Here is a 26,280-nt window from a genome sequence, read left to right as displayed (position 1 = left end):
CCAATTAAGCTCTGGTCTAAGTACAAGGTGCTGGGTTTTGCTGTATAAAGCCCTACACAGCTCGGGACTAGGGTACCTGAAAGGCCATCTCACCCCTTGTATACACAGTCAGTCACTGTGCTTAGCAGGTGAGGGCCTCCTGCAGATACCATCAAACAGGAGATCTGTTCCACACAATAGGAATTGGGCCTTTATCATTGTGGCATCTACCCTTCTGAATTCCATCCCTTTAAGTATTAACCAGATGTCATCCTTGTTGGGTTTTGGCACATAAGAAACACATTTCTTTTTCAAAAAGTCATTTAAGTTGATTTCCTTCCCAGTCTGCATCTATATTGGAATTGTTTTTAAGATTATTTATCCCTTGTTGTCTCCTACCTTGGGAAGCAAGAGCAGGATATAAATTCAATAAAGTCATAGATAAATAATAATTACATGCATTTGCTCTCACGCACCCAACTCAGTTGAAATTACAAAAATAGAAGACACAAGTTAGAAACAATATATTTAATTAAAAAACATATAAATGCAATACAGATCATAAATGATATGTAAATGCATAAGGATGAAGCAGCCATTTTCTACTTTCTCACTTTTAGTGTCATGAGTGCTAGTGTCACGAGTGCAAGTTCTGGATCCTCCTACTTTCAGAATGCACATATTTCTTCATATCCCATGTATAAAATCTTATTAAATGTTGCCAATTCATTCAAATGGGTAGTTTCTAGAATGGTCCCCCCCCATTATAACTATTCTGCATTATAGATGGCTACTGCTTAGAGAATGGGTGTCGTAATTAATTTTCTACATAAAAGCATACAAAATTGTTAATTACCCTGTTGGTTAACAGTGCAGCTACCTAGCACATTTGTACATACATAAAATCATTTATTTTCTTTAAAGAATATAACTTTCAGATGTTAACATATTGCAGCAAGTTTAGAGACAAATGCTAAAAGGATGTTTACTTGTTAATTTTTGCCATCCAAGGGTACCAGCCCTATAGATTCTTTTTCTTTTAGAAAACTATAATTGAGGGCATTTTCTTCCCTTCGTTTAGATAATTCAGAACGAGCTTACAACTTCTTAAGTGGGACCGAGTACTACTAATTTACTGACCACAGAAGTTTCAAGGGGCTTAAACTGTGAAAGACTGTGAAGTTAGTGTGCTTGAAATAGGCCCATTCTCTTGACATTTGTTCAGATAACCCTTCTATATAGACTCGCTATCTCAGCAGGCAGGTTCCACAATTTGGGCATATGTTTTAATGGACATTAAAGCAACTGCTGTCACATTTTTTCCATATGGAAATCTGGTAAATCAGCTGTGAGCTTGTTGACTGGAATGGTTGCTTGAGCTGGGTTTGGTGGGAAAGCATGTAGCCTAAAGTGCCAGAATGTTGGGGGGTCTTGAGGCCTTTTTACAGGTTAACAAGATTTACCTAGGTTGCTGCGCCTTTTAGAAGAAAGCAGGCCCTTACTTGTGGCAGGGAACATCCCACCTTTGGATCATATTTGGATTACCTTGCTCTGTGTTGTATGCTTTTGTCCCTGCGAAGCCAATGATTTTATTGATATGTACAGAACTGGCTGGTTTAGCACAGTTTGTTTGATCTGACATAATTGCCCAAATATACTTGTTCTCACTAATGTTTCCTTTTATCAAATACAGTAAATATACCTTCTTTCGGAATTGTGTGTGTGTGTGTCTGCGCGAGCCTTATTTAGGTAATGCCTTGGTACTAAATCCAATACTTGACTGCTTAGTTCCCTACCAGGTACTGTGTTTTTAGAATAAGGTCAGACAGCAGAGGGTATTGCTTTGACCCTTGTTCCCTTGGAATCTTAGGAACGTCAGGTGAAGTCTGGGAGTCTCTTGGCCTGGGCTGGATAGGAGTGGAGGCTGCGTAAATGTAGGGTAGGGGTTAGACCCTGAATATTTGGCAACTACTGAGTTACCCACTGTGTGTTCTGGTTTGGAGCATGTTCATGACATGGTACATATATGTATGACTGTGGAATGGCACATATAATTTTCTGTTAGGCAAGCATCTGTAGAATACTGAGGAAAGGAATCCAAAAACAATGCAGAAAAAAAACTTACCCTTCAGGCTCATGAACATTTCAAGTGAGATTTCCTGCCTTCTGCTGTGTGCAATGTAAACATAGCGAATTGGCATATACACAACATAAATATTGCAAACGTTACATAGGGTCATACTACGAATTCCGATTTCTGATCCTGCAATATAATAATCTCACATAGATGATAAAGAAATATCTGAAATAAAGTGCCTTAAAACACAAGCACTTCATGATTCTGTGCATATGAGATATGCACAGAAGTGCCCCCCTCACACACACAAAAATACATCTTACTTATAAGCAAATACTGGATAAAACTTTTTGAAAAGGAAAATCCAATACACAGCAAATGGTTTTAGCTTCATACTTGATTGCAAGTGTTTTGTACTTTTGCCTCCTATTCTCATGCAGCACTGCATAACTCTCTCCCCAATCCACACACAAAAAAGTTAAGTTCCACAGTTATAGATTGCACTTTTACAGCATAAACCTCAACTCTTCAATTTTCAGTGTCCTTTTGGAACAAGTTCAAAAAAGTACGTTGTTTTATGAAACAGGAAGATTTCTCCTGAGTACTTCTTTTGATGCTGGAGCTATACTGTCTGGAAAGGTTACTTCAAATTCTATAATCAAGTCACCTCGTTGGTCGGGATTTTTGGGAAATGGCAAGCCATATCCTATAATTCTTCTTCTCATTCCAGGTTTTACAACTTCATTTACTGTCATAGGTATGGTTCGACCTTCTATTGTTGGTACATTGATTGAGGTGCCACACAAGGCCTAAAAAATAAGTTTAAAAAGCCAAATCAGAAGCAGCAGGACATTTTTTTTTGTAAAGCACTTAAAGAAAGATAAGTATCTATGAAATATAACTTAGAAATACAGTTACAGTATTATACATCCTATACTGTTACTCTATGTTGGGTGTATTGGTAATGCCAGAAACACTATAAGTAAACGTATTTTCAAGTAAAGCCTAGGGTGTAATTTTCAGAAGCAGCGATTGAATCTTATACAAATAATTCCTGTGTAGCCCAAATTCTTACAGCACAATCCTAGGTATGCATTTCATAACTATAAATGGTTTTGTAAATGTAAAACAATAAGCAAACATAGCTGAACAGTTCCCACTACGTAGAGCAGAAGTGGCTAACCTGTGACCACTCCCATATGACCAATGACATTGCTGGCTCAGGTTTATGGGAGTTGGCATCCAACAACATCTGGAGGGTTACAGGCTCTCCATCCCTGCTTTACATGGAGCTTATTGTGCATATAAGCACTACCAGTTGGCAGGGCAGTGGCCGGTGGAGCTGCTTTGCTGACCTAGTTTCCCAATGTCATGCATTGCTGCCCAATACCAAGAGGGAGAGGGGCAAGGCAATGGGGACCTCTGTGTAGTGCAAAGGCATTAGATTGGCTGCACCCATACCAAACTCCCTGCTGCTTTGCCACTCCTCCTCTTGCTAACCAGCAGTGACTTCATGGCATTGGCAAGTCAGGTTAGCAATGCAGCCCCACTGGTCACTACTGCACACCATCCATCTTCTCCTTGAGGTAGGAACCATTGAAGCCAGATGTAGGTAACATGGTACCCTTCAGATAATGCTGTCTACAACTTGCTTCATTCGTTATCAGTGGTTACGGTGGATGGGGTGGGTGGGAGTTTTAGTTCCAAATACAGAGGGCATCATGTTGCCTATCCCTGATCTATTCATGCAAAGCATAAGTGCACTGCACTCGTTTTGCAACCCATGGACAAAAATGAAGGAGTCATACATGCACGGAATTCAGTGTTTATGTAAGAATCCTAGTAAACCACTGTCAGCCAACCTATTAGGAATGCCAGACTCTCTAACTAATTGTACTTGAAACAAAACAAAAAAAGCCTGGCCTAAGCTGTATTCAAAATAAAATTAGCAAAATATTAGTTGCTTAGATTCACAATAGAGAGGTATTTACACAGTATCTGTAATATTATAAGGCATAGCTCATAGTGCTATTTAGTTTAGTTTGTTCTATTTCATTTTGCTTGTTTAGTTCTAACTGCAACATAATGTACATATACAACAATTTAACACCCATTTATATTAAGGCATTGGTTTAAAATTAAACCTGTGCCATCTCAGCTAAGTTTACTGTTGCTTACATTGGCCAAGTGTTGGTTTGCATAACTGCACCATTTTGTATCCATCTACTCAATTGCTACAAAATTAGAAGCAAAGCAGATCTTGTTGTCCACACAGCACTGATTTCTCTGTTTTAAAAATCTGCAACTTTATTAGAGTGTAGGTGGGTGCTTCCCCCACCCCCCAGAGGCATTCTGGTGGGAGTTTTGCTCATGAGTCTGTTTTGCATTTGTGTTCCAATAACCTTTTAGACCAACACATTTTCTATCATGCTGCAGATCGATGCCACATCCTCATACTGCAAAGAGCCACTGAATAGAATCAGAAAACATCCCAGCCAGTAAAAAGTAGGCTCAACTGAATACATGACTAACTTTTGTTGCAGGCAGAGAGTTGTGCCCAATACTAGTCCTACTCAGAGTAGATCCATTGAAGTAAATGAACCTGAGTTAGCCAGATCCATTAACTTCAGTGGGTCTACTCCAAGTTGGACTAGCATTGGATTCAACCCAGAATAGAATAGAAAATGGTAATGAGGGGAAAGCAAGAGATGGCACAAGCAGCAACCAGAATTATGAAGTACAGTGTTAGCTTTGGATATTTTATCCCACACTCTGTTATGACATGCTAAAGTCAAAGCATAGCAGTCATCCTTCTTCCAAACAGTGCTGAACTATTCAACACAGTGGGTGGAATCCAGTGTTACACCATGGTGGAAGTGCCATTAATGCAAGCAACTGCAGCTTGCCAGATGGAACTATCCCCCTCTCCTCCTCCCTGGGTGCTGCTCTGGGAGTTCTCCCAACACTCCCCCGGAGTTGATTTTGGGGCATGCTGGTTGGAGGGGACACTGGGGTGAGGAGAGGGGAAAGCCCCATTGTGCCAGTGGAAGTTCTTCTGCAGGGCTTGCGCTGACAGGACTCGTTAGGTGAATCACGCCCATTATCTGGGTGTCTACATATTTATCAAACAACATCATCTATGGCAGGCTTCCTCAAACTCGGCCCTCCAGATGTTATGAGACTGTAATTCCCATCATCCCTGACCACTGGTCCTACTAGCTAGGGATCATGGGAGTTGTAAGCCAAAAATATCTGGCGGGCCGAGTTTTAGGAAGCCTGATCTATGGGCTATTAACATGTTCAACTCAGCTTTGACTGTAAAACAATGTGAACAAGTTTGAAGCACAGATGGCATGAAGTTTTAACAATACCATTCCAAAGCATAACAAGGTACTTACCTCTCGTAAGGTGATCTTGACAGGATAGACAATATTTGAACCATCCCTCTTGAAGTGAGGATGTATTTTATCTTTAATAACAAACACAATATCAGCTGGTATGGTGCTAGGTGTTTCATCGCCTTCTTTGGGGAATGTAATTTTGGTGCCCTCTTTCCATCCTCTCTTGATATCAATAGTGAGGATTTTATCCTCCGTTCTGACACTTCTACCATCTGGGTTGAGCCGTTTTCGGGAAATTCTCATTCTTTTTGTGCATCCATGGTAAATCTCTTCCAGTGATACCTTGAGTTCATGAACAATAGGGGGATCTTGCTTACGACGGGGTTGGCTACCAACAGTGTTTCTTTCCCTTGGGAATCCATTCATATTGAAAGAAGTGAAGGAACCAAATGGATCTCCATCCACTTCCATTTCTTCAGTGTCTCTGCCACCAGGCATCCTTCTTCCAAAGAAGATCTCAAAAGGATTCGCACCACCAAAAAATGCTGCAAATGTGGCATGTGGGTCTCCATGAAAGGAGTACCGGAAAGTACCACCTTGCCCATCTGGCCCTCCAGCTCCTCCTTTCAGTCCTACAAAAGGGTACAAATAAGTTTAACAATGCCAACCTTAAATACAGGGAACCAGGCAGAGGGCCTTCTCTGTAGTGGCACCCACCCTGTGGAATACCCTCCCATCAGTTGTCAAGGAGATGAGTAACTATATAACCCTTATAAGATATTGAAAGGCAGCCCTGTATAGGCAAGCCTTTTAATGTGTAATGTTTTCTTATGTTTTTATACATGTTGGAAGCTGCCCAGAGTAGCTGGGGCAACCCAGTTGGATAGGTGGGGTACAAATAATAAAATTATTATTATTATACTGGTTTAGAAATGCACACAATATCCAACTATAATCATGTACTGTATACACTTAATGATGGGACTTCCTTTAGAGTTTTCAGTAGGGCCTGCTTCGAGGAAGGAACCATTGGATTGGGCCACACATCAAATATAACACAGCCCAATCTTACATGCATTTATTTGGAAGCCCAGCTGAGTTTATTTGGACCTACTTCTAAGTTTTGAATAGACTACAGCCCAAGAAATTATAAAATGCTAAAGTACTGCAAGCTATGCAAAGTGATATTTATAAAGAGATCTTATGAAGTTATGCTTTCACACTCATGCTGACAGTTACCTCAGCTATTTCAAGCCTGCCATTTCTTCCAACGTTATGGCACCCACCTACACTCTGTGATTAATTACACCTACGCAGCCATCCTAAATTTAAACAGTTTCTTAGCTTTCTAGTCTATCTTCAAAACACCTAAGCAGACTCTGCATGAGAAGGCTGTGGGCCATAACTCTATAGTCTTTGGTTCTAAATGTCATCTGCTGCTTGGTAGTGTGTGTGTGTGTGTGTGTGTGTGTGTGTGAGAGAGAGAGAGAGAGAGAGAGAGAGAGAGAGAGAGAGAGAATAGAAAAGAACATGAATGTTTGCAAGTTGGGGATGTAGTACCCAAAGTTAGCAGAGAAATTATGCTGTCATGGATTTTAATCAAATTCACATTAGGATGGGATTCAGAAATGCAAGAATACAAATCTCTAGAAAGGTTTTATAACTCTACTTTCAAAAATCTTATTTGCGTTGACTAAGAACCATGAAAACAAAAATCAAGTCTTTTCTCCAAGCTGAGAAAATATTCAGTAAATAAAAATAGGTTGCTAAAATGCTTTTCAGGCTAAACCTAGTCTCTTAGCTATGATGAGCATGATGATCATATACAGATGTAGTATTAATGCCAAGCGGGCTGACAAACCATACCATGTGCTTAGCGGAATGACACTTCCTAGAATAGATAATGGATAGGTTTTGCTGAAAGGACACCGGGTCCCATGGCTATAAAAAGGGGCTCTGGACCCACAGTCTGCCCATGTCCTGGGCACCAGTAAAGCTGCTGCATTCACCAAGATTTAAAGCTTTATAAGCTTATTAAATATCTAATGTGTTACACAGAAATATTAGGCATGATTTTATGTTTGGTGACAGCTGCTTCTATTCCTTTCATTTTAATTTCTCACAGGACGAGTAGAAAATCCATGCTGATATTGCCTGGGAAAGAAGCAGACACACACACACACTGGTATAATTAGGAAAAGGAGGTAGGAATGAAAAGGGGACTAAAGAACATGTGAATGCCTAAAGAATGCTGATCCTTGACTAAGAATAAGGAACCCATTTGTTTCAAGGCCTCACAGAAGTCTAATGACTACAAGAGAAACAGTGATCCTGGAGCTGTAGTATTAAAACTTCAAGTAGAACCAGCATTTATAGAAAGGTGTAGATTTGTGATGAATTCAAACTTCTCAGAGCAATCATCATCAAGAGGTCATCAATTAAGTGTTCACATGTTTTCAATAGACCATCATAAAGTGAAAAGTCTTGTTTCATTGAGGGAGTATGTTATTGTAATGAAGCCAGCTTAGGTCAGCATTTGAACAAGATTTTGAACCATAAAGGTAGCAACCCAGTTCCAAAAGTTCTAAGAATCCATGTAAACTAAATTATTTTAACATAATAGTTTTAAGCTAAACACACTGCTTCTGGGCCTCATTCCCTTGGCACTTTAGCACTGTTTACAATTAAGCTGAAAACTTGTCCTAGTATTTCATGACATCAGACAAATTCTTTCCTTTCCAGGCAAGATGCCAATATTGGCTGGAGTCTGGACACCTGGACCCTGGCTGAGAAGGGCCATTTTTAATAAAAAGCCTATTTTAATAAAACTATACCCGTACATTTTATGCTACCTTGGAAGAGTGAGACAAACTCAGCACACTATTGCAAAGTTTTTGTAACATAAATTAAACAGTATCTACTAACATGTTTGACAGATGAATCAAATAGATTCACCTAGAAAATAACCTAAATTAGAACATTCCATAGAAGTATTAGACTCTCAAGCAAGTCTTGAATCCTCAAACTATGTTACTACATCTAATTGCTCAAACCTGCTTCTTAAAAACTGCCTCACTGCATCTGACATTTAAAAAAAAAGCTTTCTATTTTAAGCTAAAACTACTGTACATAAAATTCTTTTACCTTCTTCTCCATACTGATCATAAATTTCTCTTTTTTGGGGATCACTCAGCACCTCATAAGCTTCTGCAATCTCTTTGAATTTTTCTTCTGCATGGGGAGATTTGTTCTTATCTGGATGCCATTTAAGGGCTTGTTTTCTGTAAGCTTTCTTTATGTCTTCATCAGATGCTCCCTTTTCGATCCCAAGAACGGAATAATAATCCTTTCCCATACTGAACCTTCACAAAGTTTATTTCCTTCTATATAACAGCGTCCAGTTTCTCAGCTTGCGATGTTGCTGGAAAAGCGTTAACAGAAGTCACAAGAGCAGCAGTTTTAGTAAGCAGCGGGCAGACTGCTTATTACATTCTCCCCTTCTTGGACGTTTCATACAGATAAATATACACAGTGATAGAGACACTGCCACCCAGAGCCCTCCCAATTATACTACGTGTCTGTGCTCTTTCTAGAACAGCAAATGCTGTAAGACGTCACTTCCCAAGCTAACTACAGCCAAAACTCTGCAGTGTTCCCTTTCTGCAGTTAACTGTTCAATGTCCTTCTCCCTCTGAATCTGAATGAATTGCTGATAGGGGAGGAAAAACCTTAACCCCCACTTTCCTTTTGTACATGGACGTGTATTTCAGACACTGGTCAAATTTTGTACAATGTGATAAAGTAACAAGTGTGAAAAATGAAACTGTTAGATAAAAACAACAACACCACCACCCTGATTTCTTAGTTGAGAGGAATCGGTTAACAGGATAGAGATGGCATGCAATTAACAAGAAAAATTATGGGAAAGTAAAGATCTTATAAAACACAGGCCATGTCTCCTGCTCCCAGTACATTGGTTTTGATTTCTTCACATTCAGCCTATAAAAGCAAAATGCAAGTGCTTCTCTAGCAGCAACACAACTGAATGATTGATTGCCTCGCAGCACCAGTCACTTTCCATGCTACCCTCTAGGCACGAGTGACAGATACAAAATAGATTAAGCCTTTGCGTGAATTTGCTTTCCTCATGGAATGTCAAATGTTGAAAAAAAAGCCTAGCATAGAGTAGGGTACAAAAAGCAACCTGTCAGTTTTTTGCAGTCATTTTAGTTGCAGGTGGCACCAATATATAGGTGGACAGTACAATCAGGTAGCTGAAACAGCAGAAGCAACAAGAGCCAATTTCAATTGTTTCAGGGAAAATATAAAAGTAAATAGGGGCTAATAGTTGCTTTTCAGTTAACCTTAGATCGCATTAAGTATGACTTACAAAAGACCATGACTTAAATTATGTATTATAGTTTCACTCTTCTTTTTCCCAGAGCCAGTTCGCATGCCTGTTAAGGGAGAACCCAACCACATATTCTCTATCCAGGCTTTTTTGACTGCCTAACCCAAGCAGTTAAAATCATCCGTTTGTTACATTGATTTCACACTGGAGTGAAATTCAAGCATTCTAGTTTATGTTTGTTTGCTTATTCCAGTAAGCGGTGGATTCTGATACCTTTAAAACCAGCCTGTATTCTCAGACATGGTGAATAGCACAGTACAATCAATCATTTTCCAAGTCTCGGGGTAGGAGAGCCTTGGAACATCCATGAAGGCATTATCTTTTTGCCTTTAAATTTCTCATAATAGAACTGCTATTGACATCAAAACTAGAATTTCTTTCTACCTATGTTCGGAATTCCAAGAGAGAGTTTGGAACCTGCCCTCAACAGCTGCTCCATGCCAAGAGACGGTTTGCTCATTCAGTCCTGATTACAAAGGGCCTGGGGGGTGTCCTTGGGGGAATTTATCCCTCCCTTTGCCCATCCCCCTTGCAGCTTTCTTATAATTTGAAGAAATGCATGTAAGGTATGCAACAAAGAGATGCAGTGTAGAGTGATCCTGTTCAGCACTCCCCATTGCATTTCTCTTCCCTCCCAGTTTTCTTCCACACACCCCAACAGACAGTCAGCATTCCATTCCCGATAAATTCTACTGAAGTGCAACAGCTGAAATTATATGAAGTTTCTCATATACAGCTGTCTAGATAAGGGAATGGATGGATGTTTGAGGCGGGTGGGGAAGAATGAGGATGGGAGAAAGCCTGCCAAGAGACATTGGGAGGAAGTAGAATAGGCTACCACCAGCAAAATTACACTTGTGTTGCAGCATTTTCTATAGCCTTCAGGAGCAACTCAATATAGTTTTCCTCTGAATTGTTTAGTTCTCATACCTCGTAGATTGCCTACTCCACATCATCCTACTAAAGCCAACTGATTTTTTGGTTAGCTACCTTGAAACTTTTGTCTGAAAGATGGCCTAGAAACCTTTTACCAAAAATAAAGCAGGCATGCCAACAATGACACTTGTGTCCTCTGTGTGTCAGATATGAATGGAAAGGGCACAGATGTGCGCACAGAAACCTTTGCCTTGCTCTGGAACACAGCATACTCTAGTAGTTAATTTGGACACACAAGCAATCCAAATAACACATTCCTCTTCTTTCACTAGTATCGCTTCTCACTACACCAGAAGGTTCTTCATGGAAATAAACAGAGAGCAATTCTCATTACGTGTTGGTCAGTACTTATCTTCCTACCAACTCTAAAATATTTCATGAGCCATTTCACAATTCTACTTGACTTAGTCCACAGAGATGTGAGTGAAGCAAAACAAAAAGCAGTGATGCCACTGTAAGTCAAGCATATGTGGGAAAGGGGGTTGGCATGAAACTGTGTGTGACTTATTAAATGACATTTTTGCTTTCTTTTTCTTTTATAGATTCAAGTCCCTATGTCAAACCAGTTTACCAATAGAAAACAGACATATTCATCAAAAACATTTTTGCAGTTAAAATTAGTAATGTGTATAGTTCTTTTTTTACATGCGAGGTGGTATTTGTGCTGATGTTTCTGACACGTTATATAACCATAAAATGAGATGAAAATACAGCTGGTCTTTTCTTCAGAAAGTGTATTTATAGCTTGTTTGAATAACATATTCCTGTAAATAGGAAGGTAAGACCTAGGGAAGAGCTTATTCTATTTTCTACAACATGGCTTCAAAATGATGTGATCTATTCTATTAACCGAAACAGATCAAGTAGTGTGACCAATCAAAGTAAATAACAGGTCAATCTAAATTTAAAAAAAACAAATTTCTATTTGTAAAGCCTTCCCCCCCCCCAACATGGAATTTGAGTTATCTATTGGTCTAGATCAGGCATATCCAACAGGTAGATCACAATCTACTGGTAGATCACAGGGTGTTCCTGGTAGGTCCTGGTAGATATTTGGCCCCTCAGTGATCTCCCCCCCCCAAAAAAAAATTGCAGTCTATTGGGAGTTGGACGTCCCTGGTCTAGATGGACATCTAGCCTTTAAAACCAAGGCTGGTGGTTTTACTGGAAGCAAGGTGAGGTGTATATAGTGAGGCATCATATAGCATACTGTTACTTGCTGTAAAGAATTGGTAGGAATAGCTTTTGTATGCAGAGAGAGAGGCAACAAGAACTTATTTTACAAAAAAACTTATTATCTTACTTTGCCATCCTATGTAAATAAAAGTTAATGGGTGCTTCCCTCTGTTCTATCATCCTGCCCCATTCTTCTGCCTTCAACATATCCTAGTACAGTCTTCTTCCTATACACTTCTCTGCACGACCAGAACAGGAAGGAGTTGGAATGAGCAGCTTCCACAGCACAAATGGTGGCTGTTGTTCATCCTACATACAGTCTGGCAATTTTAAGGTTATGGCAGAAACGGATACATATTGGACAGCTGTTTCAGGGGCTATGTTCTGTCCACCTAACTTAAAAGGTAAATAACTCTCGTAAAGGAAAACAGGACCTACCTGACCACAATCCTTACACACAGCAATACGTGAAGTTTCCTCTGATCCTGATCTGCTCAGTTTATTTTTGTGAGAAAGGAACTCAGGATATCATGTTCTGGAACTGAGCGGGGAATATTTTGTGTAAACATCCTCTCCTTGTCTTTCAGTTGCCAAGTAAAAGCTCTAGTTAGATTCTTTCACTGGCTTTGTTTCTGGCAAGACCAACATAGAAACCAACTTTTGTGATGGGCTTAATAGAGAGTAAAGACAGAAGAGCACTGAAGCTTATAGAAAAAGTGTCTGTTCTGCTGTTGCTCATGCTATTTGTGTACTGTACATCAGTGGAGAATTTTACTCAGACACTCAGTTCAATGTCACACAAAGGATATTGAACACTAAGCAGCTGAAAATTAACATGACACAACAACTGCATGGAATCCATGATCAGAGTGCAAGGGTTCTGTTCTGAAAGCAAAGAATTTTCTCTCATTTTCTCCAGGTTCCTGTTTGACATACTGTAAAATACTTCTCCTAAGAAAGTTTCCTCTTCCTGGCCTATCTTTTGCCAGGTATTTTAAAGAAGCCAACCAACATTTTGAAACTACTTTAATATTATGAGAACAAGCCTCATCAGCCTTCAGGCTCCCACACTTTTCCTCCAGCTACCCATGTCATCTGAACACAGGCAAACCATAGTTATCCTAATTATGGTTTGTTGAAACAAGCCAGCTTCATATAGTAGTTTATGAAGCTGATTTGTTTCAACTAATCATAGTTAAGATTAACCAGTATCTAAGGGGCGGCGACACTAAACTGTGCTTTAATCTGGAATGAAAGCTGCAAGACTCCACCTTATAGCCATACTAAAAGTACTGAACCAGTTTAGCATTTCATCAAAATTCAGCCAATGCATGTCCAGCAATTAAAATATGTCATGGGTAATGGGGTTGAGAAAAAGGTAAACATCCTCAAAAATATACCAGTGAATAATTAGAGCTCTTCTCGTTTACTTTCTAGGCGTACTTTAAAACATGACTTAGTGTCTATCCCACTATTTAATCCCAAGTAGAGCATAAGAAAATTATTCCTATCAAAACTTTACCAAAAAAGGAACAGCACAAATTTCAGCTGTAGACATGCAATGTATTTCAGGGGGGTGGAGTGTGTTTCCAAGTATCCATGCCAGAGACTTACTCTCAAGGGCTTTTCTCCACCCACACATTGGAGTATGACTCACAGTGCTAAAGTTAAAGTTTACAGAAGACTTAGAAGTCCAATTCTCTTGCGCTGTGAAATCCAGTAAGAAAAGACTGGATTTGATTCCTTAAACCTAACCAGCAGGAAGATCCATGGCAGGTAATTGGGTGACAGAAGCGACAAATGTTTTGAACTAAAATTCCCAGATGATGTCACACATTAGGAGCTCTACAGAAAGAGAAAGCTGCATAGCTCTGAGCATAATTTGTCTATTCAGATCAGAAACAACTAAAGGTGGTTGCTACTCCATATCTCACAAGAGGCCCTTCTTCGAACCTGTTACAAATAATATGGCATGTTACAAATAACAACCCAGAACTACCATATTCAGTATTTGTATTCATAACTCAAGAATGTGCTTTCCCTTGCAAACAAGTAGTGAGGGGTGTTGCCTACCCCCATTCTACTTGACAGCAGCTTATTAAATGAGCCATTTAGATGCAGTCAGCAAGAAGCCCTTTGCCCAAGGTACTGCAAGTTGTACCACACCTGACTGCAAATCCTCAAAAAGATTTACAAATTGTACAACTATATTGCTTCCCTCAAGATTTTACCTTGGCTAAATCTATTTACAAAAATAGAGAATGATTTAAGCACTGCCGATGATTCGCCTCAGAAACATCCGTTCAGCTACCACAAAATCCTGTCTAGATCCGACTATAAATAATTCAATGGTTGCTCTTTCCAAAAGGCTTTTCTTCTCATTCTTCCCCCCGAAGAATGCAGGAATATGGAATGCAGGAATATTAAACAAAGGCCTAGCATGGGTGATGTTGTTATAGCAGGGGAAAAGCCAAGCAGCTCTCCACTCCAAGAGTCTAGTCCCCTTTGTTGGGGAGCAAGAACACTTTCACGAAATAATGAACTTCATGTGATTACATACAGTTCATGAGTTAGTGCGCAATCTAGTGCTGCTGCTCCTCTAAATTAAGCTGTAAAGCAGGATCAAGAACGTATGGAACTCTAGATGTTGCTGAATTACAACTCTCATCAGTTACTGCCAGCATGTTTATGCTTCAGGGAAAATTGCATGAAATGTAACCAACTTCTTATTGTGGATAAACGCTTGCAAGCTATTTTATTAGTACATTTTGAAAAACTGTGTTTTAAACTCTTTGGATGTTTTATATGAGCACCATCTGACTATGCCCACTAGAGGTCACTAAACAAATATTAATCTTTACAGATACTAGAAATCTTACCATCCCAAGGTTTTCAGTTTAGAAACATTATGGAAAATAAGTACTGTAGTTGTTTTTGTTACATTAAACTCGCCCTTTGTCCAGTGTAGTTTCTTTGCCACTTGCTCTTTAGTCTTAATCATGTGTTGTAGGTATACAGCTGAGGTAGTGGTTGGCCCAGGGTCAATGTTATTTTCATATCAAGCAGCAATTTGAACCTAGGTCAATGACTATCTTACAAATTTCAATTTGTGGCGTACTCCTGATAATGAAACCATGATCATTCCTATTTCTTGCCCCCCGCCGCAAGCTCACAGCTTCAAAATAGATGTTATGATGAGCAGTGGATTCCAGAAAAAAACACATTACGAATTATTTTGAGGATGTCTGTCGCATTGAGCCTGTCTCCTCTGCTTGAAGGCAAAAAAGCTGCACAATACCCCCATATCATTGTTTCCACCAATCACTATGTTCAAGGAATTAAGAGAGAATTGTGCAACTTACCGTATATCAAGGCTAAAGTGTCAACACTAAGTCCCTTAACTCGCTAAATCTTGCCTAGTGAACCCTACGTAAATCTTTCAGACAGAAAGGAAAACAGTGTAACTGTATGTCTTACAAAAAATATAAATCTAACATGCAAGTTACCGCTTCTTCTATGGACCCTGCACTTTGGGATATATTTCTCCCTGCTTAACACATAATATAACCCAATCCTATATATACTTTTTTGGAAAGTGGAAAGTTTTTGACGCCAATGGGATTTTGGTTTTCAAACTTTTCTATCCTGAAGAAGCACTTTCCACATAGCAGTATCTTTGGGACCCACAGTTGTCATCTATGAACCAGTGTCACACTTCCCTGCAGTCATACATTGCAACAACAGCAGACAAGCTGTGTTTCAGCAAAGGTTGTACACAATTACTGAACTTACTGAGGAATCATTAAGTTTCCAATCAACCTCAAGATTCTACAGAACAGTCTAAAAACACTACACTAAACTAGACATGCAAGTTTAAGATCACAGATTAAGATAAAGGACTGTCTCCAATTAAGTCATACTCAGAATAGAGCCCTTGTAATCAACAGACTTTACTGAATTCACCATATTTACTTCCAAGTATGAGCTCATCCACACTTACCTTTTGCTCCATACTTTCTAGGCACAGGTCCACCTGCCACTTTCCCCAGGAAAACCTGATCTTTATTGCCAAATTGGAGTAAATGGCAATATGGGTTTTCTGCAGATTGCTGTTTGATCTGATTTAGCAGCAAAGAGCAGGGAGTTTTGGAGTAAGCACTGGAGCAAAAAGAAAAAAAGACCTAGAAAGCCTGGACCTGTGCCTAGAAATGTGGAACAAAAGTAAGTGTGGTAAGAAATGTGGAACAAAGGTAAGTGTGGGACTTTACAGAGCAGCAGGAACCCTGTTGTACCTGCAGCCCTGCTACACACTTGGTAGCCAGGGTAGCGAGTCAGGCAGATTGCTGCACTGGCCTGGAGCTGCTCAAGCCAAAATTGGGCTTGCTGTTATGTGGCAGCGATAGGGTCAGCTTGTGTGGGCTCGGCGCTGCTGAGATTCTGCCAGTGGCACTTCAATCCACCTGTACATTTGAAAGGCTGAACGTGGAGTTTCACAGCATCACTGTGCAGGCAGAAACCACGCCCAAAACATGTGTCGCCCACCCTCAGTCCAGCACAAAGGGGGGGGGGAGTATGGATTCCAGTTGGATACAGCCCAAGGAGTTTGTCTGATCCAAAATGTCCAAGATGCTATAACTGTAATGCATTAGAAAGGATTAGATTAGATGGTGCATGGAAAATACACACCATATACTTAAAAGCACATCCCCACCTCTTAAGAATCCTGGGAACTGCAGTTCACCCTCTTGCAGAGCTACGGTTTCTAGCACCCACAGGCTACTGTTCCCAGAATTTGGGGGTGGGAATCGGATGCAAGCTCCTTAGGGCATGTTATTACTTACAGACAGCATCTAGTCCCTGGAGTGTTTCTGAGGCCTATGCATCAGTACCAGAAACCCACGAGACATTTGCTCCTCCCCTCCCCGCCACATCCAAATTTAAGACATCACCGCCTGGAGGAAAAAAAACACGTGTTTGTTTTTTGGGAACAGGGGGTGGAAAAGCTTTAATATAAACGTTATGGGCAGATACGAAATCAGCATTCATGGTTTTCTCTGGGACCTTACATGCTTGTTTCAGGGGCGTGCGCTTCTCTTTCGTTTTAACAACGTTTATCAAAACTTTAGCTGCGCTTCGCAGGCCCACCAATTTTGCTTGGGTTTGTCGCTATATATAAGGCGACCGCGAACGGCGGCCCGAGCCCGTTACTTTACACGCCTTGCCCCCTGAGAGAGGCAGGCCCTCGTCGCGCTCACTCCACCCGCCCTGACAGACTCACTCGCAGGCCCAGAGGCTAAGGCCGCGACGACGGCGCTCCTCGAGAGACGCGACGACAACTCCCTCAGAGCCGCCTCCTCCCCTCCGCTATTGTCCGAACACGTCGGCTCTGGAGAAACGTCAAAACGCCCAGGGGGGGGTTTAAAAAAAGAGCGCGAGAGGGAGGGCTTTTGGGGATAACCTATCGCGAGATGTAATGCCGCCCAGCCCGCTTAAAACGTCACCACGGCAGCTCGCACCGAAGAAATCGCGCGAGCCTCTCACGCCCTCTAAGGGAGTACGCAACCCCTCCCCTTTCCACATTTGCAAATCTCGGCCTGTAATTCGTCCCATCTCGCGATAATCTCCTCCCTTTCCCATCTTCAAAAGCTTCCCCCCTCCCTTTTTTTACCTTCCCGCCTTGAAATCTCATGCCCTTTTCATAGACGTCTCGCGAGCTCTTGCCGCGCGCCTCCTCCCCCTCCCCAACCCCCCGCCCTCCTCTCGTGGAACACGATGCGACGCAGGAATGTGAAAGGCTCCCGCCCGCCGCCATTTTCTTTCTTTCTTGGCAGGCAGAGAGCGCGGTAGGAAGCGGCGAAGCGGACATGGCGGATTACTCTACGGTACCCCCTCCTTCTTCGGGCGCGCCCGGGGGAGGCGGAGGAGGTGGCGGGGCAGTCAATGATGCTTTTAAAGACGCGCTGCAACGGGCTAGGCAGGTGTGTATCGTCGGCACCGGGCAATGGGTGCCGCTTCCCAGGCCGGCCTTGCCCGGCAGGCTTTTTCAAGCAGGCCGCCCAATTCGCCCCTCCGTCGCTCGGCGTCCTGCGCAAGGGCGAGCGGGGCACGCCCCACCACCACCGCCGCCGTCCCGTAGGCCGCCAGAGGCGCTCCCTCCGTTAGGAGTTGAGGCGGTTTTTTGTTCCGTGGGCCTTTGGGAGGACTTTTCGGGCAGGGGCGCCGTAGTTCCCTCAGTGACTAGAAAAAGGGGGTGGAAAGAGAAAGTCCTGTGGCGCCTCGGTTCGATTCGCGCCTCACGGGAGCGAGGGAGGGAAGTGAGATTTGAGGGACACCATCCCTCGGATAATGAGGGAATTTCTTCCTCGGGGTCCTTTTCCCCCCTCTCAAGCCGCCTTCCCGTAATGGCGGCGTCCTCTCTACGTGCACCACCAACCCAGAGAGAAAGAGGCGGGTGGGTCGGCATATCTGATTTTCCCCAACTTCCACCTCGCTCGCTCTTCGTCGGCGAGGACCGTCTCCTCCCTTCCCCGCATGCAATACCTGTACTTGTAGCGATTTTCATCGTTTGGTGAATAGTTTCTACTTCACAGGATGAGGGAAGAATTAGCGCTCGTCCTCAAGGGGGGGGGTAGCCTCTTGTATGACCGAGGCACCTTTTTCTTGAGTTTCCGCTTCTTTACTTGGGATATTTTTTTACTCCCTTTTACTCACAGTTCAGGGCTTCCCTATTTTTTTTTTTTTACATAGTCTCACAACACGGAGAAACCCGAAACACCGCTTTTATAAAATAGAAATTGTTACCTAATAAGGTAGCTGGTCCACTCTTTCCTCTTGTTCGCATAATAATTAGAAGGTGTTGTTTCTATATCACTTTATATGACCCCATAAGTTTTTAGATTATTTTTTTTCAGTCCCCTGCTGTATAGGTGAGATAAGAGCATTTTCTAAATCAGAAAAAAGACTCCCGTTCGATTCTGTAAGAGGTTATATGAAATACTATAGTTGTCAACTAGTCCTGACCTGGTGTCTCTGTCCTGGTTGTGTGGTTTGGGGCAGTCGGGGAATAAGAATTGGCTTCCTACTTGACTGTTGAAGATAATTGCCGCCATTTTTAGCAGTAATGCTTCCCTTTCATTTATTTAGTTACCTTAAGCTTTCTTGTTTCCTAGCAACTTACTTAGACCAGTTAGATGTAACAACCAGCCCTAATACAGAAAAGTTTGATCTAGGAACCACATCTCTTACTAATTTATAAAAGCAAAGAGAATTAAGAAAGCATTTGGTTAAGAGTTCTTTGCCTTCAGCAGTTGCCAATATCTTTGTTCAAACGTTTCATACAAACTGAAAGCTCCAGCAAGACAGGATCACAGTCCTCTTCCTTGCAAGTGGGTGAGGTAAGGCAAGGAGGATAGTACAGAATCCAGTAAATTGTTGTAGTTTTGTTAACTGAGAGGAAGTGGCAAAATAATTTATAAACTGTAGTATAAAGCTAAATTTTCAGGGCCCAACACTACCACCTTACCTCATAGATGACTGAATATACTCATCTATAAAAAGAGAAAGACGTGGATTCTTTATAGCTGCACTCTTTCATATACACAAATAGATGAACCATTCTACACATTTTTTTTAGATGCAGAATGGCGGTTTGAACATTGAACAAGGGGAAATAATTTTAAATTAGTTTCCATTCTTAGTGGCTGAAGAGAAAATCTTGAAAATGAGATGTTGGTACATTTTAAAAACAAATAAGTTTGTGGGGGTGCTTTTAATACACGCTTACAACAACAACAACAAAATCTTGACTTAAGGGCAGCTAGGAGTAGTATAATGTGTAACTCATTCCTATTCCAAATCTGGCACACTGAGGTGGCTCAGATACAGCAACATGCCATAATTCAGAGTTACATAAATGACTCTGTCAAAACTCTTGGGTTTGCACACTCCCTACTTGTCTTTCACCTTGTACTGTAATTTCTTTCTGCTTTGAGACAGGATTTGAACTGTCAGGCTTGTTTCTTTCAAACTAAAAAAAAAGAGAATCATAGGGAAGAGGGAGATGAAGGGAACATTCAAATGTAAGCCTGAGCCAATTAGGTTGTAGTTCATTTCGGCTGTGATATTAAATAATGCAATTCTAAACACACTCAAAAGTAAGTTCTCCTGAAATGGGGTCTACTAGATGGGAAAAAGTTCCACTGAACACATTTACTTGTGAAAAAATATGATGTGGGCTCTTGTTTTTAAAACAGGAGAACCCAAATTTACAGGATCATAAATTAATTTCATTTTAGTCATTAAAAATGCTAATTATCTACCTTTTATCTATTGATTCTCAGGTAGAGTACAAAAAATAAACAATCCATACAACAATAAAACGGCAAACCAAATAAAGGCAGTTAAAATAGAGTTGGATGATCAATTACCAAATTATTAAAATACCTGGACACAAATAGGTATGTTTTGACCAGGTGCTGAAATCATGATTGCTTGGGCTCCAATCATAAGTCTTAGGAGAGCATTCCACGTATGCAGTGCCACCACAGCAAAGGCTTTACCGCAGCACAACTAAGGTATGGCACCACATAGTGGAAATTGCCCTGGTTATGGAACTGAAAACCCACCTTGGAGGATCTAAACACCCTGGCAACCTGGCATTGGTGGATATGTTCCTTTAGGTATTTTGGTGGTGAGCTGCTTAGAGTTGAAAAGATAGGTTTTGAAGTGAATAAACCGCTAATGTAACTCTTAGAATCACTGTGATGTCATTCCGTCTGTCCAGTAAAGAGAGAGAATGCAGCTACATTCTGCCCTAACTTAAGCTTCTGGCTTGTCTTCAAGGGATAGAACCATGCACTGGCACATTACAGTAACCCAGTCAGTAGGTCACCAGAGCATGGGTCACTATGGTCAGACTATCCAGGAACAGTTATAGCTTTTAAAAAGACACAAGTCTCCAGACATGGGCATCTACAAATCAGAGTTTTATCTTGTCAGTGTTCAACTGCAGTTTATTAGCCACCATCCCATACTAAATCCAAGCACTGGTCTAAGCACATGCACTGCTTGATATTTCAAAAGGATCCTCGCTGACATTAACCTTTGGAAGATTTACTGCAATTACTATATGAAGTATCTATACACTGGCTTGGGGCCAGTTTACACCTTGGAGGAGGAGGAGCATTTATAACACTGCACTTTAGGCAGGCACCCTCACTATATTGTTTTAAAAGCCAGTTCCCTTTAAATTAATCATTTGGGCAAAATAGCAAGCAATTCACTGTTAGCTTCTATATGGTATGAGGTTCTATAAGAAATTGCTTGCGTGTTTGTGCCTGCCACAAGCAAGCACACTAACTTCTGATAACATAATTGGTTGCTGTTGTATTTCAACACTTGCATGTCTGATTCTTCCAGTTAAGCTGACACCAGTTGTTCTCTTAATATAAAGGTTTGCCCTGATCTTCAAATGGTGGCCTCCCAGAGCAAAAATCATAGTTAGACAACTTGTGTTTAGTGTAATTTAATGCTTGACAACATATTAATGTATGATGTAAGATATCTGTTACAGCAAGTGTAAAAAAAATCATTCTTTGACACACTACTTTTTACAACATAGTCAAAAAAAATAAAAAAACTTGATATGCTGGCCTTTTCTTTTCTTTCAGATTGCAGCAAAAATTGGAAATGAATCTGGAACATCTGTGAATTCAAATGATTACAGTTATGGAGGACAAAAAAGACCTCTTGAAGATGGAGGTATGCTGTCAATCAGTATATAAGATGCTAATATATTCAATTCTAAAAATTATAAACTGATAGTGTGTGTGTGAGTGCATGAGTTAGTTTAGCTTTTCTGCATTACTTTAATCGTGGTTATTGGTTAGAAGGTAGAATAGTCCATCTTCAACATGGATATGATCTTTTAGACATAACTAAAAACCTAAGGTAGGTAAAATATGTATTATTTAAAATTCATCAGAAGCACAGTGTTGAAATATTTGTGACAGAGGATTAGCAGCTCCTCTAATTTATATGGAGAATGCTTATTTGTTAATCTTTTTCAAACCTGGTGGTTTGGTATATAAGTTACATTGTGCAGGCACAACTTTTTAAAATGTAGTTATTTCATTAAAAAGACAACCATTGAAATATTTGGCGAAATGTCTTCCTCTAACTTGCTTGAACCTTTTGTTTGTTTTTAAAACATGTTACTGAAATGTGTAGCTTTTTTAATTTTAAAAAAGCTTTTGTGGGCTTAACAGGGTTTAATATGTTTATCTTCTAAAAAGCAAAGCATTGTGTAATATTTTTTTTAATTCATGAAGACAGTTTCTGACCTTGGAGGAGAATATAGGTTTTGAAGGATTATAATTTTGTTTACAGAAAATTTCTAAGGCTCTTGACAAGGAGTACTTGTGTACTTTATTAAAGTGCCTTTTATTATTAGTGAGGTTTTTAATATTCAAAAATGAGCTAATGATGCTTCAAATGATGTATGTAATGTATTCTTTTTATTTTATGTGTAGATGGCTCTTGGACAAGTCCGAGCAGTACAACACACTGGGAGGGAATGCCCTCTCCTTTTAAAGGCAGGAATTTTTATTTATTACCTGTGTTTAGTATGTAAACGTGAAATGAACTAGTGGATCTTTTGAAATGGATGACACAAATATTTCTTGGAATATGTGTCTGACTTTTACTGCACTTAATAATGGTGGTTCATCATATATTCCTGAATATGGGGTGGGACGGAAACATTTGAGGTAATTTTTATCAGATATCAGTTATCTACGACTTTCACTCATACTAAACGGATTTGGATGGTAGTGATGGTAGTGGCTTTGAATCTGCTGTTTTGACGTCTTATGCCGTGAAATTTTCAGTATTTGGTTAGGAAGTCTGTATGACAGTTCCCAGATTGAGATTGTATTGCTATGTGTTGGTTGAATCTTAAATTTTGATTTTCTATTTAGTATTGTGGTCGTTGTCAGATATAATTGTAAAATGATTATTTCTCACAATGGTGGTCTTTTCAGTTTTTGTTACAGAAGCATCATTAGCTTTAGTGTCAAATTACTAATAATACAGCTAAATGTTTGTTAGTTATGTTTTAGTGACCTGGACATCCGTAATAGTGTGTTTAAACCTGCGTGCCTTATTAAACCTTGAACAGTTTATCTGATAAATGGAAGTATTTTGCATTTTTCCCCCCTGACTATACTAACCAAGTGTTAAACATATAAGATTTTTCCTTGTTTAGATGACCTATTCCCTGAAATTTCAAAAACATGCTAAAATGCATTGGACAAGTTGCATTTTGCACTTCTGGAACAACCATTTATTTAAATTTCCTATCTTTGTGACAAAAAACATTTAAAAAAATCTTACTTTTGCAGATCAACCAGAGCCTAAGAAAGTTGCTCCTCCAAATAATGATTGTAAGTATGTTTTTACCTTGTGGTCAGCTCTTAAGTGTACTTCTCAAAGCAAGTGTTTAGTATTCTATTCTATACATAGTTATGATATACCAGTGTTTATGTGCACATAGTGATTGAGTGCATGCGGCAGAGTTGCTGGGTGGTCTTGTGCCTCTATCCCTAGAAACAGTAATTAGATCTGCAATACAAACCACTTTTGAAACTGCACCACATGTGTTGTATATAGGGATTCTGTTTCTGGGAGGGCTATCTTAAATAGGAGTGGAAGGAGTCTTTCTGAATCAGTCAGTATTTGCTTTTTAAAAACAGAATATTCATATTAATAAAAGGAATATAGTTTTGAAATGAACCAAACGTTAGATAGTTAAAAAGTAGTAGCTGGCAGGGTTTTTTACTCAGGAAGATATGCTGTAATGAGTCGGAACATGTATCCATAGAGCAGTATTGTCTTTAGTAACTGTCAGTGGCTGTCCCCAAGGCTTTAGGCAGTAGTTTTTTCCTACTATGAGATACCATGGGTCTGCTGCTGAGCTTTGGCCCTTACCTTCCTTTAAAAAAAACCACAACCACTGTATGTATTTATTTAATAAAATCTATACACCATTTGATTGTTTAGAAAACCCAAAACAGTTTACAAACGCTAAAACAGTAAAATAAAGAAAAATATACCACCGTACTTTAAAACATAGAAAAGTTAAAATACTGAAGCAGAATAAAACTACCTCATATTTCTAAGCATTTTTTAGCAAGCACTGAAAAGAATACAATGAAGACGCCTTCTTGATCTCAATAGGCAGGGAGTTCCAAAGTGTACGCATTGCCTCACTAAGCCTGATCAAGTTCATACAAATGCAGAACAGATATTATGTGGCATCAGTATTAGTGTCAATTCCGCCGATCGAAGCGATCAAGGGGACACATGTTGGGTAGGGTAATCTCATAAGTAAACTGGTCCCAAGTGATAGTAACACCTTGAACTTGACCTGGTAGCAAATTGACAACCAGGGCAGATCTCTCAGCACAGGTGTTATATGCCGACAAGGCATTATACACTATAAACTGTAGCTTCTGTATCAAGCACAAAGGAAACCCCACATAGAGCATGTTGCAATAATCCAGTCTTGGAAGTAACCAACACATGAGAATTGAACATAGCATTTGAGCAGTCGTCATGAAATGATGCAAAAGATAAGCCAGGAGACAGATGTAAACTTTCCATAGATTGTTTGTGAGCTGCTAATCCAACATATTTTATTACCGCTTTTCAGCTTGTAGCAGCCTTTTATGTAGAAGAGGAAATATGGGAAAGGACATTCTATAGTTTTCTATTATCCCTCTTGAGCATATTTTCTTGCTCAATCCTATCTTCTAATCATGTTTTATATCTTGTTGGGCCCAAATATCCAGTGTAAAAAGGTTAAAAGGAAATTTAGACAGCTGGTTGGATTCAGTGTTGCATCAGAAGTTTGTTTGCACAAGGTGCCTCTGCATGGTTTTCACATATTCTCACATCACACCTTTCTCCTTGGAAAGGTTTTTTTGAGGAGATGCAGGGACCTGTAACAGGGAAGGGATTGAAAGCCCTTTTTTGTGGGCAGATGACAGTTTCTGCAATGTTTGGTCAAAAGCAATAGGGTGGGTGCTTACATGGATTTGGAAGGAGACTATCTGAGCTCTGTTTTTAAATATGCTGCTGCTTTTAATGGAAAACCCCAAATAGAAAAATATGTAAAAATTTCAACAGGAAATTTCTTACTGCATAATTGGTTTCATTATAAGCCTGCAGACTTGTTTAGAGTTCAGTTATAAAAATCTGAACTGGTTAAGTAAGGTTACATTTTTAATGGGTTATAGAATGTTGTAGATACTGCAGCATGTTCTTTCAATGCATTTGAAATGTGTGCTTCCCATCATGTTTAGAAATACATCCCATAATAATTGGTTAACACTATGCTGAACTTAACTAGCAATGTACCCAATGAGACAAGTTGTTAAAAGGCATTATAGTATAATCCCATGCCTTGCCTTGCCGTCTGCTGCTTAATAAAGAGAATAGAGATATTAAAGCTTATTGAGCAGCTAGGTTCTTTAATGGTACTTGGGAGACAGGTAGAAATATATGGCTGCAGCATAAAAGGATTGAGCACAGTATCTAGTTGGGACAAGATGTAGGTTCAGAGTATGGTTTGCATCAATTCGAATTTGTGTATTCACAGTAGGTATTTGATTTGCCACTGTGCTGTGGAATTTAGAGCAGGTTTCTCATATGTGTAGCATTATGAAGGAGGGGAGTGTGGTGAATTTACTAAAAACCATTTTTCCTTCTATTTTTGCCTTCTGAAAGACCAGATAGTGACTTTGGAAATATTTTGTTAGATCCAAAAGCTTCCTCCTTTGTGTGGAAGATGTCTTCTGCTCACTGGAGGACTGTTCTATACTTCATTCCAAAGTGCTCTGTAAGAAAAGTGAAACAACTATGTTCTTACACTTACCTTTACAGAAGTATCGGTGGAAAGGCATTAGTTTATATTTTCCCATTGTTAATAGTTCATTGTTCCAACCCATGGTTGCAATTATTGTATAGAGCAGCACATCTTTTGGTGCGTGAGAAATGCAGTCTGGAAGCCTGATAAGCACATTAATTAGTCATTCATCAAGGCGTCTCTATCTGTTGGTTAATATTGTGAAATGCACAGAAGTAAAAGCAGCCTAATGTAAAAGTGTTGAGAAACTTGTTTTTAGTACAGTGTTTCTCAAACTTGGGTCCCCAACTGGTGAGCTTGCGGATAGCAGCGTGTTCTGGGGGCTGGGGGGGAATAATTTTTTTTTCTTTATTCCCCCCCCCCCAAAAAAAACCCAACAACAACAACTAGGTGCACCCTATGGGCCAGTGCGCCCTATAGGGCGAAAAATATGGTA

The 26,280-nt window shown here is 40.1% G+C and overlaps 2 protein-coding genes across 48 annotated transcripts in view; one reads left to right on the top strand and one right to left on the bottom strand.

The window, feature by feature from the left end:
- Positions 1–492: 492 nt before the first annotated feature.
- On the bottom strand, positions 493–17,506 carry DNAJB4 (DnaJ heat shock protein family (Hsp40) member B4). Of its 4 annotated transcripts, XM_083510708.1 has the most exons (5): positions 17,199–17,343; positions 16,463–16,555; positions 8,542–8,818; positions 5,455–6,029; positions 493–2,865 (listed from the first exon to the last, which is right to left on the bottom strand). In XM_083510708.1, the coding sequence occupies exons 3-5, from the start codon at positions 8,750–8,752 to the stop codon at positions 2,632–2,634; spliced, it is 1,020 nt and encodes a 339-aa protein (XP_083366834.1). In that variant the 5' UTR covers positions 8,753–8,818; positions 16,463–16,555; positions 17,199–17,343; the 3' UTR covers positions 493–2,631. The 4 variants fall into 4 exon arrangements, with proteins under 4 accessions (XP_083366834.1, XP_083366836.1, XP_083366833.1 ...); XM_083510710.1 differs by lacking the exon at positions 16,463–16,555 and having other exon boundaries at positions 16,987–17,506; XM_083510707.1 differs by lacking the exon at positions 16,463–16,555 and having other exon boundaries at positions 17,199–17,441.
- A 44-nt stretch (positions 17,507–17,550) lies between these two features.
- The window catches only part of FUBP1 (far upstream element binding protein 1), a 31,672-nt gene continuing 22,942 nt past the window's right edge, over positions 17,551–26,280 (top strand). For 12 of the 44 annotated variants that reach the window (XR_014527841.1, XR_014527842.1, XR_014527843.1 and 9 more), the window contains exons 1-4: positions 17,679–17,898; positions 21,589–21,679; positions 22,450–22,512; positions 23,320–23,361. Coding sequence is in view for 26 of the 44 variants with exons in the window: in XM_083510669.1 (XP_083366795.1) it covers positions 17,785–17,898; positions 21,589–21,679; positions 22,450–22,512; positions 23,320–23,361 (310 nt within the window). In the remaining 18 variants the exon portion in view is untranslated. Of the gene's footprint in view, positions 17,899–21,588; positions 21,680–22,449; positions 22,513–23,319; positions 23,362–26,280 lie in introns of all 44 variants that reach the window. The other 32 variants (XR_014527831.1, XR_014527832.1, XR_014527833.1 and 29 more) reach the window with 7 other exon arrangements.

This window comes from Podarcis liolepis, assembly GCF_965112155.1.
Source record: "Podarcis liolepis genome assembly, chromosome: 6".
Lineage (NCBI taxonomy): Eukaryota > Metazoa > Chordata > Lepidosauria > Squamata > Lacertidae > Podarcis > Podarcis liolepis.
This window is presented reverse-complemented; position numbering and strand designations above follow the sequence as displayed.

Bases quoted from the DNA above. Each gene is read 5' to 3' on its own strand.
- DNAJB4 (XM_083510710.1), bottom strand. From the start codon at position 8,752: ATGGGAAAGGATTATTATTCCGTTCTTGGGATCGAAAAGGGAGCATCT. The intron at 6,030-8,541 runs GTAAAAGAATTT...ACCCTTTTGTAG, and splicing joins TGATCAGTATGGAGAAGAAG to GACTGAAAGGAGGAGCTGGA. The intron at 2,866-5,454 runs GTAAGTACCTTG...CTTATTTTTTAG, and splicing joins TCAAGATCACCTTACGAGAG to GCCTTGTGTGGCACCTCAAT.